The sequence below is a fragment of the Lipophrys pholis genome (genome assembly GCF_963383615.2).
Source record: "Lipophrys pholis genome assembly, chromosome: 21".
Lineage (NCBI taxonomy): Eukaryota > Metazoa > Chordata > Actinopteri > Blenniiformes > Blenniidae > Lipophrys > Lipophrys pholis.
The window spans coordinates 13,248,913-13,271,961 of record NC_137649.1 but is presented as its reverse complement, the minus strand read 5'-3'; the positions used below and the strand labels follow the sequence as shown (position 1 = coordinate 13,271,961).

At 40.4% G+C, this 23,049-nt stretch overlaps 1 protein-coding gene across 4 annotated transcripts in view; it reads left to right on the top strand.

Moving 5' to 3' along the window:
• Positions 1–22,509, top strand: part of slc24a4b (solute carrier family 24 member 4b) — a 41,189-nt gene extending 18,680 nt beyond the window's left edge. Inside the window, exons 3-17 of one of the 4 annotated variants that reach the window (XM_080490267.1) lie at positions 2,239–2,315; positions 4,704–4,778; positions 4,857–4,941; positions 5,054–5,157; positions 6,571–6,645; positions 6,735–6,760; positions 7,300–7,353; positions 10,375–10,466; positions 14,846–15,015; positions 15,269–15,413; positions 16,441–16,607; positions 18,116–18,230; positions 18,850–18,962; positions 20,293–20,358; positions 21,205–22,509. In XM_080490267.1, coding sequence (XP_080346393.1) covers positions 2,239–2,315; positions 4,704–4,778; positions 4,857–4,941; positions 5,054–5,157; positions 6,571–6,645; positions 6,735–6,760; positions 7,300–7,353; positions 10,375–10,466; positions 14,846–15,015; positions 15,269–15,413; positions 16,441–16,607; positions 18,116–18,230; positions 18,850–18,962; positions 20,293–20,358; positions 21,205–21,354 — 1,514 coding nt within the window. In that variant the 3' untranslated portion in view covers positions 21,355–22,509. Of the gene's footprint in view, positions 1–2,238; positions 2,316–4,703; positions 4,779–4,856; positions 4,942–5,053; positions 5,158–6,570; positions 6,646–6,734; positions 6,761–7,299; positions 7,354–10,374; positions 10,527–14,845; positions 15,016–15,268; positions 15,414–16,440; positions 16,608–18,115; positions 18,231–18,849; positions 18,963–20,292; positions 20,359–21,204 lie in introns of all 4 variants that reach the window. The other 3 variants (XM_080490268.1, XM_080490266.1, XM_080490265.1) reach the window with 3 other exon arrangements.
• Positions 22,510–23,049: the final 540 nt, after the last annotated feature.

Here is a 23,049-nt window from a genome sequence, read left to right as displayed (position 1 = left end):
AACCCTCAACTTCGCAGCTGCATGTGACTTTTCAGGCCTTCTTTAGTGGCTCCTTGTGAAGCTTTCACAAAATTACACGTAGATAAATATTGTTTATTTATAATGTTGCACAGGAGTCAATCTTCACCAAAAGGACTTTTTTCCAATTTGTCAAATGAATTATGAATAAATATTATATTGATAGTGCATCCTAATGTGTCACTATTCTTTTAGTGCACGGAATGCATATTTGATTTACACAGCACATCTTGATAAATGCAAATAAAGAAAAGTCATTGTGGACAGACTGTTTTGCTCTCACTGTCAGAGGTGCTGGTTTACATGTATGACTGTTTTTTTTTTATTGTTTTTTTTGGAGGGGTGGATAAATAAATAAATGTTTAAAGGTTTGACCTAAAATGGTGACTGTAACTGTATTATCATTATTGTGAAGGTTGAATATATTTATTTGTTGAGTGGACAAATGGCTCAATTGGTTTTAAAGGTTTCAGACCCCTGTACTAGCAAATTGAACTCTTAATGTATGCAGTTAAATGAGTCCAATGTTATTTATATAACTCGAGAAACAATTTGGACCAGCAAAACGTACTTTAAAATGTTTGGCCTGCCTCTTCAAGGTGCAACAGGGCTGTGTGACGCTCCTGATCTAAAATGGATTTGCAGACCAAATCTTGTTTTTAAATGCCAATAATGGATCACGGATGCATACACACTTATCTGAGAACGTCAGTAAAGTTCAACTGTTTTTTCTAAATTCTATACAGATTTATGTTCAGTCTTACAGCAGAGATTGACTATCTTGATCATGCCAAGTGCCACAAAAATCAAGTGGGGTTACTTGACTTTCCTTCCATCTCCATTTTGCAATGGAGGGCTGCAGAGAAGGCAGATGTGGGGCTGCATATAGACTGCAGACTGCCGGTTTACAGTCTTCAGTGTCCTCGGTCTATTCCTCTCACAGATCTCCAGCTTTGCTGATTTCCCTCTAGCTATTGTCTCTCATGCTCTGGTTCCACCTGCTCCTCCCAAAGCACATCAACCGTATGACTGGCCTAGTTAGGTATCTGCGGATTACATCCAGTATATTCCTCTTGTTTCTGAAGCCCTCTCTTCTGAAGTATGTACTCGGCATACAACTGGAATACAAAGATAATATGACCCCACTGAAACGCGCTCTGATGGTTTTAAGTATAGTATCATTGTTGTTTTCAGAGCTGTAGAACTAATAATGCCTGAGTGTTACTGTGATCATTCATGTGAATCTTACCATAACTTGAGTCCCTGGAAGCTCATGAGACATAGGTCCTGCAAATAAAGTAGTAACTTTCTTCCTTTGACTTAGTGTTTACAGATGAAAAAAGTATAGTATAAATGACTCTTTATGAGAAGCAATTCTAAAAAAGATGTTTTTCATCAATTTTTGTATCGACCGGCACAACACTGCAGTGCACCAGTGTAGTCTTGCAGAGCTGCTGGTGGAGCTGCTGCAGTACATGTCTAACCAAACCTCTAACCACATGTAGTTTAGGTAATACAGGTGGGATGCTGCTGCCTTGTTACAATGGGAGATGAGCTGTGGGCCTGCAGCTCGGGGGCAGCAGGAGCAGGTCGTGCGGAGGCCGCTTATCAGGGGGAGGGCCGGCTTCTGTCCCCAGCCAGGTGCACCGTGGAACGGCTGTGTTCTCCGCGATCCGAGCCGTATGGTGGTACCATGATAACACAGAGTTCCAGCTGGAGCTGTTGGATGATGGATGATGACTTCTCAGCATGGGACACTTTTCTGCCTGCTTGCTTTAATCCTGTTTGACTTCAGATTCCTAATATAACCCAAGCTTTTTTACATCAGCTTTTGAAATGATGTGATAGCTGCCATCCTTGTTCATTGTTTGCTCTTGGTGTGACATACTGCAGTTTGAGAATTAGAGTTGGGAGAATTTCTTTAACCTTCGACCTCCAGATTTTTCTCCTTTTGGCTCAGAGTGGCATGCTGCTGTTTAACCACATGAATGTGACATTTTGACCATTTTAGATAGCATAGAGGGGAAAAAGATAGAATAGAAATAACACAACCAAACTAATTGGAGTAAACTCGGTGAACCAATGGGGCTGCCTGAGGCTGCGCCTATAAGACCGATACCCATCATGGAGTCACTCGGTGCTCTGTGGGTGGGGTGGGGACGTGTACCTCGCAGTCATGCTGCTCATGTGTGGTGACCGTGACATTTCCTCTCTCCTCAGCAATACACGAGTTCCCCGATGACCTTTTCACCAACAATGAGCGCAAGAGTGGAGCCGTTATGCTGCACATTGTAGCGGTAAGAGGACTTTTTTTTTTTTTTTTTTTTTTTAAGTATTTTGCATGTAATAGTCAAGTAACATGGCTCTCTTAATCTTAAGAAAAGCAGCATTGGACAGTTTGTTTTCTGCAATTATACATTAAAAAAATGGAATTCTCGTCAAACTAGGCAATAATGGATAGCATGAGACTAGGAAAACAAATCTCTTTAAACAAAAGGGACCATGGACTTTCTTTTTGTTTTTAAAGCATGGCGCATCCCTCTGAACATCTCTTGAGCTTATTCCCTACTTGTGCAGGGGAGTAAGAACACAAATCGATACAGACGGATGGTACAATACAACACTGCAAGTGAAGGAAACACAAGTAAACTCCCCTTTGAACCATGTGCTAAACTGCATATATTTTAATCCTAAACAACCAACAGGAAGAAATGTAGGAAATCTGTGCAGGTCTATTATGTTTGTCACGGTTGTCAAATGTGACGACAGACGTCCGACACTCAAGTCTTCTAAAATTTAGTTGTTTCCAAGACAGACTTGGATTTTATAGTTCTTGTAATGTCGTAAACAGAAAGACTTGCAGGCTTACCGGCTCATGATAAAACATAACGTATATGTGCAGGGATCAGCCTCTCTAATTCTTGTTCTTGTTGTGCATCTGACACATTTAAAGAGACAGTTTTATGACACAGGGAAACACTAAAATGAAATTGTCTTTCAAAAGAGATAATTTGTTGAAATCTTCATAAATATGCTAATAAAGTATTTTTGGTCCCAGTTTAATGTCACTGTGATTCATCGTAATGAGGCTAACTTTTTTTTTTTCCCCTCCATTTGTCTGAGTTTATTTTCCAAATTAGAAACTATTAATGCCATTTGTGTTCAGCTCCATTGACTTAACAGCACTAAGTTGTGTTATTGTTGGTTATATTGCAGCTTTGTGCAAACTCTATCGGATTTCAAAAACTCCTGCATATGGAAAGTTGTAGGAGTCGTGACTGAAGAAGTAAAATTTTAACCTGCTGGGTTCTAAATTAAGGGGGAGCATCTGAAATGTTTGCGGCAGGACCTTGTTGCCTTAGCTAAAGTTATGACTAATTAAGTTTTTATAGATTCAACAACTTCACAAGTGGAGAAAAATAGTCTGGCCTGTTTGAGCTGTAAACTCAGTTTAAGGTGTAAAAACTGCGGCACATTCACATTTTAATGTTTCGGAGCCTGTAAATGTTCAACCTATACAAAGAATACACAATGAATGATATGCCAGTCTACTCATATGTATCCTTTATTACATAAAAAAACAAACAAAAAAAAAACAAAAGGGACAAATGAGCAATGATAAATTGTCTCAATGAATAAAACTAATTTTAGCGTGGACATTCACAAATCTTGTTCTACCTTCTGCCTCCTGTGTTGTTCTTCCTCACAGTAATCTCACTGCATCCATGCACCTCCTCATTGGTCTCCATCTTCTCTCACCTGGCGTCTTTTTCCCTACGTACATGAGAAAACCACGTTGTCTCTCTCGATTTCTCTTCAATCAGTCCAACATGTGCTGTCCCACTTATGTACTCATTCTTAACTGTGTCCATTCTGCTCATTCTCAGTGAAAACATCAACATTCTCAGCTGTCACCTCCAGCTTCCTGTATTTCTGTCAAAGGCTCTGCCTCTAAATGATACATCAGAGCCGGTTTCACCGTCCTGTTGACCTTCTCTTTCAACCTCTTTTATCTGGGACCCTTTCATCGCAGATCTCTCCCGAGCCTCGTCTCCATCCATCTATCCCTCTCTTCACCTTTCTTTCACAGTTCCAATGAGAGAAATGCATATCTGAAATCCAACCAGACCTGAAGTTTGTGTTGTGGGCCTGTAAACTACACCCACACTCCTTAACCGTGTGCTCCGTTATATGCTCCACTTGTGACTTAATCTTGTCCTGGATTCACGGCTGAGGAGAGGCCACAATGCTTGCGGGTTTGGTGTGTTCTCACTGTGGTCCTGCACTGCCCCCTGTGGATAGCATAGAGCAGAGCATGCCTGTCAGGACTGCTGGGCTCTGGTGATGTCACATCTGATCTATAATTTATAGATCTCTCTTCAGCTGCTGAAATAAGCTCCCTCCTCCACAGCGACTTGAGTATGCAGATCTTAGATTTTCCACATTGTAAAGGGAAAGTACTCGCTACTATATTGGGATTTGAATTTAATGCAGGTTCAGTTTCAATTGGGCACTGTGGTGCTAAGAGAATCCCCTTCACCTGTCCTTTCAGCTCTGCTGAGGCACAATGAACTCAAATCATTTCTGCTGATTTAGGATATATTCATACAGGAACCCACATTTGTGTATTTTCCTTGTCCTTGTTGAAAACCCTACTGACAAGTCACCTCTGATTCTGTCCGCAGACCCTCTACATGTTTCTGGCCCTCGCCATAACATGTGACGAATACTTTGTGACATCGCTGGAGAAAATCTGTGAGGTACTGCAGAGGTCCAGTCTTTCTGAGCTACACCCAAAGCATTGTTTTTGTCTAACAGGCTTTGCTGTATTTTTGCAGAAATTGGATTTGAGTGAAGATGTTGCAGGAGCAACCTTTATGGCAGCTGGCAGTTCTGCACCAGAGCTTTTTGCATCTGTCATTGGTACACCCTTGCACAAACACACTCGCACATGTGCAGCTTGTACATACACTCAAACGTTTCCCAGATGGTTGGTGTCACTGCTGATTCTGACTGCTTGCCTCCTCCTGTGCAGGTGTCTTCATCACACATGGAGATGTGGGGGTGGGGACCATCGTGGGCTCGGCCGTCTTCAACATCCTATGCATCATTGGGGTCTGTGGGATCTTTGCTGGACAGGTGTGTGAGAGGGAGTGATGTGCTGCTGCGGCTGCATCATTCTTTTTATTTATGGACGGCAGAGCGGCACATGTGTGCCTGAAGTTTTTCGCTGTGGGGAAACAAAGCCATCTGCTTCAATTAGTTTTCCCAGAACTGGTTTGAGTGAAAATGGAGACGTAAACTCTTGAGGTGTAAACAAATCATGATTCATGTTCTCAAAGCTTTTGCAGTTAGTTTAATTTACATGTTAAGTGCTTTTAATGATGTGCATTAACAAAAACACCTTATAAAATTGTCTGCAGATACAAAATAACTACGAAATATTTACTGTGGTTTTATCCAATTTTAACCTGCCAAATAAGTATCGAGTATTTCAGGTGTGTGTACACTCTATGTGATACAGTCGTCAAAGCAAAAAGACGATAGCAATCATAGTGATACCGTTTAAAATCTGTGGTCTTGAGTGGTGCAGTGTGAGGTTTGCAGGTGACAGTCTACAAACCGCCCGAGATGAATTTCTGAATTTCTTCAAAAATGTCTCACAGCACCACAGAGTTGGAATGCTGTTACGAGCTACAGTGAACAACCAATCAAAATACAGCAGAACATCATGATCAAAACACCTGAACAATAGAAACTTTATTAGATTAGATTCCCAAGAATGTAAAATTCTGGACTGCATCCACATATTGCTTATACTACCATACAAAGCATTTTTCCTGCTCATAAATATTACTAGAGCAGCTTGTTTCTCTTTGCTTACTGGCAGCACATGTAGATTTACAGGATGTTCCATTATGGTAACAATGTTAATATCTGGCATTCAGGGGCCATTAAAATGATATAACAATGAAATAACAACTTAAAATGTTTTCCTTTTGTTTTATTGCAAATAAATAGGAGTACATTTTGAAAACGTTCACGTTTTTCTCAGGTTAATTATAACAGGTTTTGAAATATGCATCAGTGATTCCCTTCAGACTTATGCTCGAATGGATTTGATGATCCTCTAGTTTGGTGCAAAAACACAGTTTAACTTTGAGCTCTTAGTTTATGAGATTGTATTAACGGTGTGTCCCACGGTGGACATATTAGAAACAGCAGGCTTTTTTCTTTTCCTTGTACGCAGTATTATCACTCTGCAGCATTATCCTCTTGGCTGAATTGCAGTGGTGGACCATATGCTTGACACTCCAGGCTGTAGGGCAATAAATGATTTCACACAGAGAAGACCTGTGAAGTAATGACTGAAGAAACTTTGGCATTGTATTGAACATTTCGAACTTTTTGCAGGTTATGGCTCTCTCTTTAAAGTCCCTATATGTGAAATTAAAGACGCACTGTTGCTTCTGGGGTTTCCAACAATATTTACATATTTTTAACAAATCCAGGAACGGATGCAAACGTGACGGTTTCCTGTGAATTTCTCAGGTGGTGGTGTTGACCTGGTGGGCTGTGTTTAGGGACTCCTCCTACTACATCCTCTCTGTTCTGGCTTTGATTGCAGTAAGTTTGCCAAATCCACCAAATACATTTTACGCCTATCGGTTATCTTTTGTAATCCCAATTCTGCTTTTTTACTTAAAAATTTTCAGTTCATCTATGACGAGAAGATTGTTTGGTAAGTTTCAAGTTCACTTCCATTTGAACCGTATTTCACATTGAGACTGTTTAACCTTCAAAGGAAAACATGACGGAGTATTTTGTCACTCATATTTGGGGGAAGAAAAGGCTAAACAGGTTAAGTGATTATCGTGAGGTGGTCTGCCTGCATGTGATGGTTTTTAGCATAGTTCTGCTTGAAGCTGACCTTGCTTAGTACTTCTCTGCTGCTGTAATTTTCCATTATTCAGTAACTGGCTCATGGCCACATACTAATGGTCACTTTACAAGAAAAATTATTGTCTCCGCTATAAATATGAAATATGCAACCTTGAAAAGACTTGCAATTTTAAAAATGATAATTTTACGATCAAGCTCTGTTAGTTCCTTATTGCAGATGTACGGTAGCTTCTGCTTTACATTCTTTCATCAGCTGCTACCAATGTTCCCTCACAAGGTTTGTCATTTGCTGACAAGACCTTGAGAATCTCTGAAGCTGAAATATTCGGAAAAGGTTCAGACTTGAATTTGTTGTTGCTGTGTGTTTTGCTGTATCAGGTGGGAGAGTCTGGTGCTGGTGGTCATGTATGCAGGATACATCCTCGTCATGAAGTAAGTTGTGCACGCTCTTTTTCTAACTTTGTTTAATCAACCATGATGGCAGATTTGGCTTTACACTCTCCAACACCACCACCTGTGAGCAGATGAGTATCCACGACTCTGCGCTCACAGGAGACCGGTCGGTTTCCAGCTGGAGGGGAGTGTCTCGCTCATGTCGCCGGCCCAGATGTTAACGGCTGATTCCACGCAGGAGACTCCTGCTGGGAAATCTTGGTCAAACGGCTAATTAAACTACAGCAAAGTGCAATTTTAAACTGTAATTCTGAGTTGTTTTATCTCCTGGATGACGATATCCAGTGCTGTAGTGATTTTGTTGAAACAAATGCATCATGTATATTATGTTCTTAGTCTTTTAATGTAAAAGGATTGTTGTGGGTGTGTCTCTAATCTTTTTCCCATAGGCCTGTCCATCATCTTTTAGTCCAGCCACACAAACTCCATTAGACCACATTTGTGTCTTTACAGCCCAAACGGAATAATACCGACCACGTTGCCCCGTGCTGATGCTGCTGTGTCTGTCCAGCTGTTAATCTGTGTTACACTCAGCAGCAGTCTGCTCTCTCCCCGCCATAAGAGTTTAATCTTTTTCCCTCTGCAGTGGCTAAGAGCACAGGCTTAACCGGATCACTCCTCTCCTTTCTCATTTGGAGGGAAGAAGTGCTTACTGTAGGATGTGCTGTCATATGTCTCCCTTCTCCCAAAAATATCCGCTGACCATTTCGGGCTGTTCCAGTCAAAATGGAGTAGAGTGGGTTTTATATGACGCCACCAGTGCTCCCGAGGTGACCTTCCAGGGCTCAGATCAGATCTATTTTTTCCCCTCTTAGCAAAACAGCTGACAAATGACACAGGTAACAATCTGTCTAGGAAATATGTATTATAAATGTAATAATCCTTGAATAATTTTTTTTTTTTTAATTCTTTGGATTAGTGATTTTGGGATTTTTAGTCCTGATTAGTCACAAATTTATAAAAAATGAAACCCATTTTATTTATTTATTAAACATGTGTAGTGTTGATGCGTGTATTCTCATTAAATTCTACTCAACCCTCAGTACTGTTTACACCCGGTGATCATGAGTCATGATTGATTACCTGCACAGTATGTTTTAATTAACAGATTGAGTTTTATATTGATTATGCAATAGTTATAAAGTAACGAACAGTCAGTCGAGTTTTTGAGAGAACTGGTTTTTTCTTGGAACATTGCTTAATATGTCCTAAATTACAACTGTTGTACTCCATCCATTTACACGGACTCACTGACATTCACACTTCAAGGCATTTAAAGGCCTCCCGAAGTAAGATCTTAATTTGAAATTACTAAGAACTGAGGAAACCAGACGAGCGGGAGGAAGCACACATATGCTCAGAGGGAACATGCAAACCATGATCTGTGAAGCGAGGGTGTCGATTATATAGCATGCATCCCCTGTAGCTATACACGATTGGACACTTCAGTACCTCAGAAGGCCCACGAAAAATCTTGTTTTCTAATTCTTTCCTGTCTTCAAGCTCCACAGTTTTTGTAAAACTGCATTTTAACATCCTCCTCTTTAGTCTTTTACCCATCTTAGTGTTGTGGAGGCGACTTCGGGAGAAGGAAACCTACAACCGGAACAAGTCACCATCTATTGACAGTTGGGGTGAAATCTGAAGACCATGAGAAAACCAGCACAGGGAAAACATGCACAAATGGGCGGCCAAGTCTAGGCTTGGTCCAGTGAAATTTACTCAATGACACCAGAGTGCTAACCTCTACACTGCCGGATTTAGATTTAGGAATTTAGACTTGCCGTTTTTCCTTCAATTTGTTTGACTGAAGGCTGAAATAAATGTTTTGTAATTGTCTTGCTAGCATTAATCTGATCAGCAGTGTTGGTCACTGATATTGCTTCGGATTATTTGATGATAATTCTGCTCTTAGCTGCACAATTTAGTCAAATCTGCCTAAAGCAGATCTATATACTGTATGTACTAAGTGAATTTGGCAGTCTGGGATGAAAGAAGGGCAGTTGTGATGAAATAGCTAACCAAGGTGTTCCTACGTCATGCAGTGTGAGGGGTTTGAGGACGACCGTTTTTCTGTCGTTTGACCACAGACGGCCTGAAATAATTGGACAGCATTCTCAAAGAGCTGAAATGTTCTTCACTGAGCGTCTGCTTTGCATGACAACACCTTGATTGTGTTTTTTAGCTTTTATTAATCCCTGAAGGTAATAATAGGTCGGCGATGTGCCGGATGAATTCCTTCTTGCACATAGATGGATGTTTTTACCTTTGACGAGAGAGATCGTGTGGTCAGATTTACCGTCATGCCCAAATTTATCTATGTCGCACAGGCTAGCAGCTGTTAAACTTAAAACAGTCCTAAAATCTTCTGTTCAAGCCTTTATTCTTCAATCAGATGAGGAAAGAAGAATCAAGCCAAATGTTGAGACTGAAAACCGGAATGAAGTGAACTGTTCTCAGTCAAAAAGTTGTTTTTGAAGCTGAATGTTGGTGCATTAAAGGTGCTGAAGGGATAGAGTTGGCTCTTGCTGAGCTGAAATCCCCATGTTCAAAGGCAGTGCCGGTGTTTGCAGTATTTGGTCCATTTTCACGTAATGGCACTCAGATGGTCTCACTGAAGGTCTGTGTGGCTGATGAAAGCTTTGTGATTGCCGTCTGGGAACTCTTTAAAATGTATTTCTTTACTTTCTCCTCCTTTCTGCTCTGATGCAGAAGAGTACACCCCGGCCAATTTAATATAGCGAAATGCTGATGCGGGTTCTTTTTTCTTTGTAAAGTAGGCCACCTGAACTGTAAATTCTATAGAAGTAATAAGAGTAAGCAGGTTCTTTTGGCTAATTATATAATATTTCAAACGTACTGCAGCCTTTCATCTAAAGCGTGTTCGGAAATATGAATCCCGACACCGAATGTCCCCTCTTGTTTGTTCTTATTTTGCCCAGTTTGGACTCGAAACTACTGGAGTACCTCTAATTTAATTATCTTCCATCTGTTCACTAGGTTCAACTCCAGCATGCAGAAATTTTTCATGGGGAAATCGAACAAAAACGTGGCCAATGGTAACGCTGCTGCCAGCAGTGAGATGGAGGACGGTAATACTAGTTATGATCATGTTTGGGATGACGACCCGTCATCACCTTTACTCTCGGCAGGTAAGGTTAATCAGACAGGCTGGTCCCCGTGAATACTCACTGCCAGGAAATGCAGATAATGTGTGTTGAAAGGAGGTCCTGAGCCATGAAATAGATGATTCGAGTCTAATTCTGTGGAAAGACGGTGGATATTTCCTCCTGCTGAAGGGTCGGTGGCTTTGCTTCTTTCTGCTTAACTAACTCAAACTGCTTCGGCTTTCACTTTTTGCTGAGAAATCACCTGAAAACAATAGTTGAACATTTTGGGGAACATTTTGCTACCAGCCATCATCTCACCATAACAGGTTGTATTTATATTTGGCTAAACATATGCATTTAACTGTGTTTATAAAGAACGATATAATAAATTCTGGTAAATAATAATGATATTAATAAATGAATGGCGCGAACAGAAGTGTCCAATTTGACATTTGGGATGACTTCACGGTCCTGCAGATAGTGCAAGCAGTGTTTTTTGAACAAGTGGGAGTTGACTGTCTGTTTTTTTTTTTTTTTTTTTTTTTTTTTTTTTTTATTAAATACAAGGATCAATAGTATTCTCATATCTGAATATGCTGACAGTATTCTCGGATCTAAATATGTCCTGTTGAATACAGTCACATAGTGAAGAAAACCTAATTTCTTATGTGGCTTTATACTGACCTTGCTGTTTGCCATCTTTCTAGATATTAGTATACCACAAAATCCCCATGTTTGCTAAGATAGAGGACACTAAGCTGTATATTTATCTGTAAATATTGCATTACATTTCTAGCTGGATAGTGAACTCTAAATCAAGCATTAAAGCACCATGTTTCCCCTGCGACAGTGTGCTGATCTTGCTAATTTGTAGCTGTAGATTCACATTGAGCAGTAAATATAGCGGTCAATAGTTCTGGACACACCTTTTCATCCACTGTTCTATTTTCATGACTATTTACATTATAGATTCTCAATTAAGGCAACAAAACTATGAATGGACATATGGAATTATGTGGGAAAACAAAAAAGTGTATAATAACTCAACATGTTTTATATTTTAGTTTCCTCGAAGTCACCACCCTTTGGTTTGTTGATAGCCCTGCAAACCCTCGGCCCTTCTCTCGATGAGCTTCATGAGGTCATCACTTGAAATGGATTTCACTTCACAGCTGTGCATTGTCAGATTTCATTTGTGGAGTTTCCTGCCTTCTTAATGGGGTTGGGACCATCGGTTGTGTTGTGCAGAAGTCAGGTTGGTACCCAGCTGACAGCCCTATAACAGTTAGAATTCATAATATTGGAAGAACCAATCAGCTTTGTAAAGAGAAGCGACAGTCCATTAAGAACTGAAGGTCAGTCGCATCAACCAAGTGCTACAGTGTAACTGGTTCACATGAGGACTGTCCCAGAAAGGAGACCAAGAGTCACCTCTGCTGCCGAGGATCCATTCAGCCGGGTCACCGACCTCAGAAATCACAAGTTAACATCCTCAGATTAGAGCCCTGTCTGGTGGCACTGTCAGGGATTTGTTCAAAATTGAAGTCACTGAACCAGCATGGCTACCACAGCTTCCTGCAGCAACATGCCATCCCATTCGGTTTACGTTTATTCGCGCCATCATTTATTTTTCTAAAGGACAATGAGCCCAAACACACCTCCAGGTTGTGTAAAGACTATTTGACCAAGAAGAAGAGTTATAAAGTGCTGCCAGATGACCTGGCCTCCGCAGTCATGTGACCTAATGGAGATGGCCCTTTTGCCTTCACTCTGCAGTCCGTCTCATCGTAAACCAACAGGTGCTCAACGTCTCCCCTTGGAACATTTCAGGGGACCCCCTCATGAAGCTCATCCAGAGTGAATGTCGAAAGTGTGCAAATCAGTAATCAAAGCCAATTCTTAAATTTTGAAGAATCTAGACCATAGAAGATGTTTTGAGTTATTTCACACTTTTTTGTTTACTACATAATGAGAAGGTGTCCCCAAACTTTTAACAGGTAGTGACTGTTATGTCCCTGTTATTTCTCTTGCCACAGTATGCTGAGCTTGGTAGCTATCTATAGCTGTATATGTAGCTTTATATATATATATATATAGCTGTCCAACTGTTTCTCATGCTGCAGTATTAAACTTTTTGGTTGCTCACAGTAGATGAATATTTGACATGAGGATGAGAGTGGCATTGGAAGCAAAAATATTTCCCAAAATGTCAAACTATATATGTTGGCTATAATTATGCAGAAACACAAAAAGATCAAGAAAACATGGATCCTTTGATCTGGGTGAACTGCGCTACCCAAAAAGACACTGACAGATTTCTCTTTGACATTTCTTTTTTCTTATGGTAATTTCACAAAGTTATGACCCTCGCTTGCTTTTCTAAGCACCAGTGCCTCTGTAGGTGATAAGCAACTGCAGCTTATCTGGGCACAAAAATGAAATGCTCTGTTTAATATGGGAGCGGCATAATGAAGATCTTCTCTTATCATTTGTGGTAATGCAGTTTTATACCAAGGGACTTTGTTGTCTTGGGTCTAAAACTTATTGAAAACTTGTATTAAAAATAAATAAATAATAAAATCCCATCTTTTAGTGTTTGAAATTTCCTCGTTGCCACAGTGCTGCTCTATTTTCTTTCGTGCCTTTTTGAGCTTTCATAATCTTTTCTATAATCAATAACATTGAATCCTCCTGACAAATTTAACTCTTTCCACTTTGGCTGCATTCGTGTTAGCGTGCCTGTCTGTTTAGCCTTACTAAACTTATTCTTGCTTATTGTCAACAGTGTTGTGCTGCTGTGTGCCAATTCTTTCTGCTTGCATACTACTTTTCTCCTGCCGGTCTCTGGGGAGTAGACCCGCTAACTCCTGAAGTGGTAATGAATTTCACAAGAGGAAATGTTTATACCATCTCTGTTTACGCAGTTAATTTATGTGCATTCTTGCATGCATAATAGAGAAAATTAAGGGCGAGTTAAACTAATAAGTGTAGGGTAGAACTTTCTTCTTCCCCCATGCACCGCATCTTATAGCTAAGCAAAGAGCAAATGAGGAGCTGGAAGCTGCCGATAAGGCTTTTTAAAACAGCCGCCTATGGTTCAGTATGTGATCGTCGATACAAAGGTGCCAGAGGTTATATCTTCCAAACTGCAGATTTTTGAAATTGATCTCGGCGGGTCCATAAATATTCACAACTGGTAGACAAACTTCAAAGCTGCTTCAGGCAATTTGGGGAAAGCTATTTGAAGTCCAGTAGCCAGAACTTGTGTGGAGTGTGCACAACACCCTCGTATTGACCAACTCTGCTGGACTTTTCTGCTTTTTACCCAAGGGATGAGGGGTGTTGTTGGCACTAGAGGGTTGAAAGATTAATTTTTTTTTCTGTTACATACTCCTCTCTCCTTACTTGACCACTTATCTTTTACCAGCAAGTAACTGTAAAGATTAACGTGGCCCCAACATACATTTTAAAGTCTGAGTTGTAGTACAGATAATCATTTGTTGATGTGTACTACAAATAAAACAAGGTTTCTGAGACTTTTATCCTGATGATTAGGATTTTTTTCTTTTTTATTACATTTCAAAATGAGAGCTTTAATCTGTCCACATTGTGGGCATGGGATACTGATCTCGCCTCTACTCTGACCCGTTGATAGAACTGTTCCATACCAAGTGTGTCTTTGCTTATTATTTGTCTGTCGGAGTCGGTTCAAAACAACTGGATCAACTCAACTGAAATTTGTCATACATCTTGGAAGTGCATCTTATTCATGATGTAGTTACTTGGATAAGGGGGGAAATGTCTTCCAAGACAAATAAAGTGCATTGGTCCCGTTTCAGTTGCTTTGAGATGTTTTCAAAGTGTCGGGCAGCCTTCCACCAACAACTGAACCCAAATGACTGGATGACACATAACTGTTGTATCTTGTAACTTGTGCGGAAATAACTGGGGGAAAAAACATCAGTTTTGCCCAAACACAACGCTCTTTGTTGCCATTGTTTTACTGACCTTGTCCTGACTAATGTCCTGACCTGACTAATTGCAATCAAATCACACATTATATATGGCCTCCTGAACTTGCATTAAAATTTTTCCTTTGGTTTGTAATGTGAAAAATGTTAGGAAGTCTGACTTTCAATTGGAAACTCTGATATGAGTTTGGGGTTAGTGTATGGCGCAAAGTGGTCAAGCTGGAAGGACAAATGCTTCTACACTTTGAAAACTCCTGGTCTAAAGTAATAATAGAAGTTCAGGTTTCGACCTCTTTTAATCAGAGCTGTTTTGCTATTTTGCATGCTCTGACACAAAGTAAGGACCAACTCATTAGGATATGTGGTAATTATGTGTAATTATCCCTTCAGTCAAACCCACAAAGGCTTACAGCCGTGGCTCGGTGGTGATGGTGGACGAGATCATGAACGCCAGCCCTTCAAAGTTCAGGTTTCCCGAAGCTGGACTCCGCGTTATGGTCACTAGTCATTTTGGACCCAAGACACGTCTTCGTATGGCCAGTCGGCTCATCATCACAGAGGTACAGCACCCCGTTTCTGCTCCACTAACTCCGGTTCCTCTATGTGAACAGTGTTGAGTGTATTCAGCTTTGTTTCTGAATGTAGACCGTGGATAGGAGTTTAGAAGTATTGAAGGGTTTCCTTATCTTCCTCTCACATGTCCTATGTATAAATTGTTGTTCCATTTAGAACTGCAGAAGTGAATCTGCAGTCAGGAGCAGCGCTGTTGTGTCTGCTCATGTGCTCTTTGACTTAGTTTATTTTTTCTGAAAGCGTCAGAAGTTGGTGCAAGCTGCCAATGGAGTGGAGACACAAGTGATTGATGGGAAAGTTGAAATCGAGAATGGAAACGTGCCAGAGGACAAGCCTACCGAGGAGGCCGAGGAGAACGTCACCATCTCTCCCTTTCATCTTCCAAGTATGTGACTCGCACAGCTCCACGGTGAATGTGTATAATTTGACATGCATGGATGCAAGACCTAATCTTGACCTGTTGGTCATATTGCACATGTTTACACCCTTCTGTAGGTGCTGATTTTTAGGAAATGGTTTCATTAGTGCTTCAAAGAGTTTGCAGCTGATCAGTTCTGTTCCAGAATATTAATTCCACTTCACTAGTTATTGACGTCCTCACTCAGATTACTCTGGGACTTCTTATATACCAGCTAATGATCCCCCTCTTTGACAGCTCAGAGCGAGCCTGCCCTTTTATCGTTCAGAGACTACTGATGTGAAATGTCTCTGAATCGAAGTCATCTGATTGATCATGAAGTCGAGTTGTTTTTGCAGTGTTTTTCAGTCAAAACTGACACGTAAATGGAAAAGGTCTTGGTGTTATAGGTTCTATGTGAAATTTTCACAAACACAGGATTAAAGTGCCGTCTGTTTAAAGTTTCAGTGCAAAAAGAGGGGGAAGAAAGCTTTTTGTTGGTGGTAAATGACAGATGGAGGGATATCTTTATCCTTTACACTAAAGAGGATATCATTGCAAATGGAGTCATGATTCAGACACAAGCTGTAATCTCTTCATTGACCTAAAGTTAAGATACGAGTGGATTCATTCACTTGCCCTTTTTTTTTTTTTAAACTGTATTAACAGTACTGCCACACAAGTGCGATAAGTTGTTTATATGCCCTGTGTATTTATCCTCTGAAAGTTCAAAATGACGGTTTTAAAAATAGAAGAAAAGTAAGAAAAGAATTTGCGATTATTTCACAAAACCTATACAATCATTTAAGCTTCAGTTTATTGCCATTCTAAATTATTTCATAATTGTTATATATTTTCTGCATCTCTACTTTAATTACTGTTGGTGGAAAATGTGATTAGGAATCCCAAGTAATTTTGAAGCGGATTTTCAGCTCTCGAATCACTGCTATAAGATTTTATTTCTTTTTCTCTGTGATGTGTGATGATGCTCCTCTCTTGTGACCGTCTGCTGCAGAAAGCATCGGCAGCAAGGTGAAATGGCTCCTCTCATGGCCTCTGCTCCTCTTGCTGTACTTAACCGTGCCAAACTGTGCCAAGCCTCGGTGGGAAAAATACTTCATGCTCTCCTTCCTGCTGTCAACTGTCTGGATTGCAGTCTTCTCCTACTTTATGGTGTGGATGGTGAGTGTATTGTGTTGATACTTTTTGTTGTTGGTGCAACATTTAGATTGGATTCAACCCTCCAGGGTGGTGTTTAATTTTTACTGTCCAAAAGTGAGAACTATTGAATTTTTGGAATAATTACTTAAAGCACCGAAGGTCAAACATTTTTAATGATGTGAAAATTGAGTTTTGATTCCTTTTGTCATTCCAAATTTGATACTACTGGGTTGTGGCCTAAGGGAAATATTACACACTCTCGATAATTACAATGGGTATTATTTACTCTTTTGTGAGAGTTAATTGTGAAAGTGGACTGTGATATCTATTGGTCTTTGTTGGTATTAGTGGACAAATGAAGACGAAAGCTACATTTCAAGTAGTTTAATGTGTATCACCTCATGCATCATTCAGCCCCATCACATTCAAAGAAAAACCTGATATACACACATTGATGTCAATGTTTGCTTGCTTTGGAACGGTTTAGTTGGGTCCTGTTGTACTCTATCATTGTAAGAGCGCTTTGAGATGTTTGTTGATGTGATTTAGCGCTTTACAAATAAAATTGAATTGAATGTACAAAAGTACAAAATACAGTAATTCAACATTGTCAGTTGTGTAAAAATGGTCATGCACTTGCAGTCTAAATGTAAAAAGCAGTTATTTTGAAGGACATTTCTGTCACTTTTCCTCCAAGCATGTATTTAAATAAGGACATGAATGAGGGGAGTGTCACTGCTCCACATAACCGCTAGTTCTCCCTGTTCAATATTACTTTAAATTCATTCCCTTTTGTGCTTCTGCATATCTGTTGGCAGAATGAAATTCAGCTAAATTGGTAGAAATATGAACCTTTGTGGTTTAAAATGCGAAGAAAAGGTACGGATATCTGTAATAGCGTATTGAGGCAAATATCGAAACTATCAGGAAGTATTTGAGCTGACTGTTTCTAATTCCACAACATGGTGCTCTCAATGTGTGGACTCTCGACTTAGCTGGTCAGACTGTCTAGTGAACACACTGATCATACTGGGAGAACATAAATCTAACTGCAGGAGCTAGGTGTTGTTAACAAGCTGTTTAAAGGCTTTAAAATGTTATATATTGAATGGTTTGGATGGCAGTGAATGTGGGAAGAGCAGGTGGAACTGGAGCACAAGAGCTGGAACAAAAACCTGCAAGATGGGTGATCTGTGCAAATAACGGACTACGCAAAAAAAAAAAAGGTTTAGTAAAGCTGCACTTGTACTTCCTGGCCTTCCATTTGTCAGTCTGTGTGCTTCTGTCCCATTATGCTGTATAATTCCATCTGTTTTATGTTTATTATAGAAAATAGAATATGAGTTGGTCTACAAATTTTCTTTTCCCCCTCAAAAATGAAGCTTGTAAAAAGGTCGGAATCGTCTCCTATGTGGACCAATACTTTATTCTCTTATGAAAATGTATAAATAACAATATATAACATAAAAGTTTCTTTTCTCATTTCCTAAGTGCAGTTTCTGAGCTCCGACCTTCCTCTCTGCTTTCAGGTGACTATAATTGGCTACACTCTGGGAATCCCTGATGTCATCATGGGCATTACTTTCCTGGCAGCTGGCACCAGCGTCCCAGACTGCATAGCCAGTCTCATTGTGGCTCGGCAAGGTACACCTTTCCCTTTATAGCATTATTCAATTCCAGACGTAGATGTTGTGGTTACATGATGTGCTTTTAATAGCTCAAATCCACCCTGACATCCTCCTTTTATTCTTCTAAGGTTGATGTTCCCTGATGGTTGGTTGTGTAATCTATTCACAAAAGCAGTCAATCCTGTAGTTTGAGGTGAAATCAATTTCAGCAGCCTTTTTCTTTTTTTTTTTAATGCAATAACATAAAGTATTGTAAATGGAGTTACTATTTGGAGTGCATGCACAGATTCAAAGCTTTATATCCATTTAACAGTGTAGATATTGTACGGATGTGTACTTTGATAACTTTCAGAAAACTAGTGCAAAGACGTGTCAGTCCTCTTGTGTGTGCAAGGAAGCACATTGTGAGTATTTGTGCCAAGGACTCCAGATCACAGGAATAAGACAAAATAGTGCAGAGCTGTTTATAGATATTACAGTACACGCCTGCGTCACTACTTTCTCAGCTGAATAAGGTTAGGGCCCTGGTGGATATCAGAAGGTACAGATCTGCAGAACAGTTGGAAATAAAAAGGTTTCGTTTGACCTGAAAGTCGAGAGGGAGGTTTTTATTTTTGATCTGCCTTTTATTGCAGGTTTGGGAGACATGGCCGTGTCGAATACTATTGGCAGTAACGTGTTCGATATCCTCGTGGGTCTCGGGGTTCCCTGGGCGATACAGACCATGTGTGTCAGCTATGGGTCTGAGGTGAGAGTCATTCAGTATTCCTATGGGCCACCTTTAATATAGTGTTGCTTATGCAACATGTAACATCAGCAGGAAGGCATCTGATTGGCTCCAAATGTATTCAGCAGCAGAGGAAAACAACTCCAGACATTGTTTATTACCAATTACCTTCATCGTAAAGAACCTGGTGCAAACCCCGCAGGGACATGATATAACATGAGCCAGCCTGTCTGGCTTCAAATGAAGACGTATAAGGATTTGAACCCGACTACATCCAGAGGCAGACTAAACGATCTGTGCTTAGTTCTTCAAGATGTTGAGATATTTGTTAAAACACCCTCAGTGCAAGTTCCTTCAGAAACTGCAACTGTGCAGAGAAGAACTTGTACTGCTTTGAAGGCAAAGGGTGGTCATATCAATAAAGATTCCTCTCCTGCTGTTTCACTTTGCAGTAATGCATCGAGAGATAAAAAAGATAAAACTATTGACTCAGTATTTGAAGCACGATTGCGTCCCCACCACCAGTAGCTGCCTGAATCTTTTGCACTGCACTGTATTTGAAGAGGCTAGAAAAGTAGTTAAGTGTTTATTGTAATCTCAACATTATCACATGTTTAAGTACATGATTATCTCTCTGTGCTTTGTACTTTCCAATAACAGTGCTGTTTCACCTATTGGACCAGATTTTAACTTGATGCAACTGAGTTTCTTTTGTCTAATCACATTTCCCACCAACAGTTTTACTAAAGAAGCAGTTAATCGTTTTTGGGTTTTTTTTCTTGTTTTTTTTTTCCTGGTCATTTTTACTTTATTTTTGTGGTTCTCACTTCTGGTCTGTAGCCACCAGATATCATATTATTTAGAAATAATGATGTGAAATATGATCTATTGCCAGTTAGTGTTTGCAATGTCATCAAAAATAATTCATGAATCCATAGTGCTTGGAAGCGTAAAATCTTTTTCAATTCAGTTTTGCAGTCTGTATATTGCAAATGTTGACGTCGCAATGGCAATAATATGCAATATATTGTGCAGTCCTATTAGACGGTTATTGACAAACATTGATTTAAGCAGGGATTTTTCTTGCTTCTGCTTTGTAAACTCTGTTATATCTGATTATTTTCTAAATATTGTTCGTGATTGTTTAATGAATATGTGTCTTAGATTTTTATTACATTTTTGAACATAACTTTTTTTTTGGGTGCGGCGACGGCATTATTTAAAAAAAAAATTCTCTACTAACCACTATTTTTACAACATGACCTCCGGGCACCTCGATAGCCGCCTCTGGTATGATGACAGTAATTTGCTGCAGATGAGAGGCTCTTCTCACCGTCTCTGTTTGTTTCAGGTGATGATTAACAGTAAGGGGCTGTTGTACTCGGTGGTGCTCCTGCTGGGCTCTGTGGCCCTCACGGTGAGCATGTAATCTGTTGTCACGATCTGATGCTGCTGAACTGAACACTTTTGAGAAAACTAATGTGGTTTATTGTCGCGCTGCTAATGTTCAAAGTGAAAACCCACAGTGTTTCTACATGAGTAAGTAGCATCCCAGTTTGGCTACACTTATCTCTGTTATGCAATAGTGACTGCACCAAGTTATGTAATTGGTTCATCGGAATGTGAAAACCCTGTATTGTTGCTATTGAAACATCCCACTGCCTCCACTGAGAAACTGAAATGCGAGACAAAAAAGACAAAATTGATGCTTCATGGCAAGTCGGAGCTGGTATTGGACAGCTGGACACAACAGCTGCTTCACATTGCGCCGTGAAGTGTGTGTTCCCACATAACCAGCCACAAACAAACACACATTTTCGCTGAAACTATTATGTGCAGTAAGAGCTGCCAGTTATTTGTGTGATGGCGAGTTCCTGATCTCATCTCTTACTGAATGTGTCCCAGCCGTTTCCTGTCTTAGCAACTTAGAAGTGACACATTTGCCACCTCCAGCTGTAAATAAATATATCATTTAAATGGTAGATGTGGCGGGGAGTAAACAGAGAAGAGTGCCTCCTCACGGGAGCTCTGACTTCATGGATGGTAAACTCGAAGCGCTGCGGGGCTGTAAATGTTCACGTTGAATCTTTCCACGAGACAGTTTTAAAGATGGTATTAGTCCAAATTTGTACCCGTTTTTATTAGTTTTATCCTGAATGTTCACGTTTTACAGGACATTTACCATGCAATTGTGCCAAATTAAAAATTGCTCCGTCACAACTTGCTGAGACATGTTTTTTTTTTTTTTTCTGTATGTGTGCAGGTGCTGGGAATCCATGTGAACAAATGGCAGCTGGACTTTAGGCTGGGCGTTTACGTCTTGGTCCTGTACGCCGTTTTCCTCTGTTTCTCCATCATGATCGAGTATAACGTCTTCACCTTCGTCAACCTCCCCATGTGCATGGAGGATTAGAGCACAGCAGAGAGCCTCGAAATACCAAAACCTCAATGGCACCATAGAAACCCCGACTTATATTTCTTCAATAATAGTGGACCTACGTGCAGACTGTTTATCTTCTCCCTTGCACAACTTTTTTTTTTTTGTGACCCTTTATCATTAAACATAAATCTAAGTTGCTCATGAAAGAAGTACGCTGTTACAGCGGAATATATTTTTCCCCGATTTGTCCTCTTTATCACACAGTGCCGGCCCTTAATGCTCTTTTTTTTTTTTTTTTTGTGGGCATTGCCTGTTACTGCAGTAAAGTCTTTTGTTCCTCCGTGCGCCTGTTAACTTTCTACCCATATAGCATGCCTTTTAGATGTCGGGGACCTTCAGAATCATAAGTGCCCCTGTTGATTGTTGATTTTCAGTGTTGACGTTGTAGATTTACACAGATCATGTCCAAAGCCTTTCCACAAACCAAATCAGAGAAGAAAAAAATCCTATCATGTACTAATCAAAACTCTCACATGGGGATAGCTTTCCTTGACATCACCCTTAACAGATCCACCAAGTTTACCCCCCCAGCACCCAAAGAAACACGTACATTCATTTTTCCCCCTTGACCCTCTGGAGGGGCGTCTTGTCCTTGGCAGCTCCCCTCCTCCAGCTTGGCCTGACACCCCGCCCCGGCATGGCCTTTAGCATCACAGAGCAGATACTGTTAGTGCTCCTCTTCACTGACCCCGTGCAACTACCGATACTCATCTGCTTTGATCAAGTCTGTTTTGTTTTCTTAAAAAAAAAAGAAGAAAAAAAAAGGCCGTTTTGTCAGGACGCTTTGCGTCAAGATGTATCACAGTCCTGATCAGTTGACTGTGAGCGTGTTATGCATATGCAGCACTGCACAATGTAAATTTGTAAACACTTTTTTTGTATTTATTTTTTCAAAACAAGGTTATGTCTAGTATGAAATATGGTGGAGAGCTTGTTGCAAATATTGGACATTGCCTGTTTTTTCACTGAAACAAATTGCACATGGAAATGCTTTTCTTGCTTTGTGCTGTAAGGAGATTTGACCACTCGGAGGGGAATCCGGCTGGTGGTGGCGACTTCCACCCCAGCGTTATTTTTTTCGTTCAGCGACGAGTCGATCCACTTTTCCCTCGGCACAAGTCCAGATTTAAAGAAAAAAAAGGAAACAAAAACTGGCTCCAGATCTGTGGGACACGTCTAATCTTTCCTATCATCAGGTGACTTTTTCTCATTTTGAGAAGCAGCATGATCGAAGTTGTTCAAAATAATGCAAAGAAACCTGGCGGTTCTCAACACTGTCTGCTATAACACCCTGTGGCCAGCAGGGGCTACTGCAGCCCTTCTGCCCAGTACAGGGGTGTGACCACAGCCGTCGGTTATCAGGGAAACTTGGAGATGGACAACAGATGGTGGTGGTGGGGGTGTCGTGATTTTTGAGTTACATGTAGATATTGCACTTTAACAGCCGTCCTCTCATTCTGAATCAACTAGTGCTTCCTTCTGTGCGTGTGTATTTTCAGTGTATATGTGTCTGTGTGACTGTGTGTGCAAGAGAACATTGTGTGTGCGTGCTCCAAAGTGGGCCCCACACTACATTTGTCACACTGGGCCCTGGACTCTCAAACAGACTGGAAACTCGTTAACAACATGAGCACACCCGCCTCTGTCTGCAGTGCATGCTGGGACATA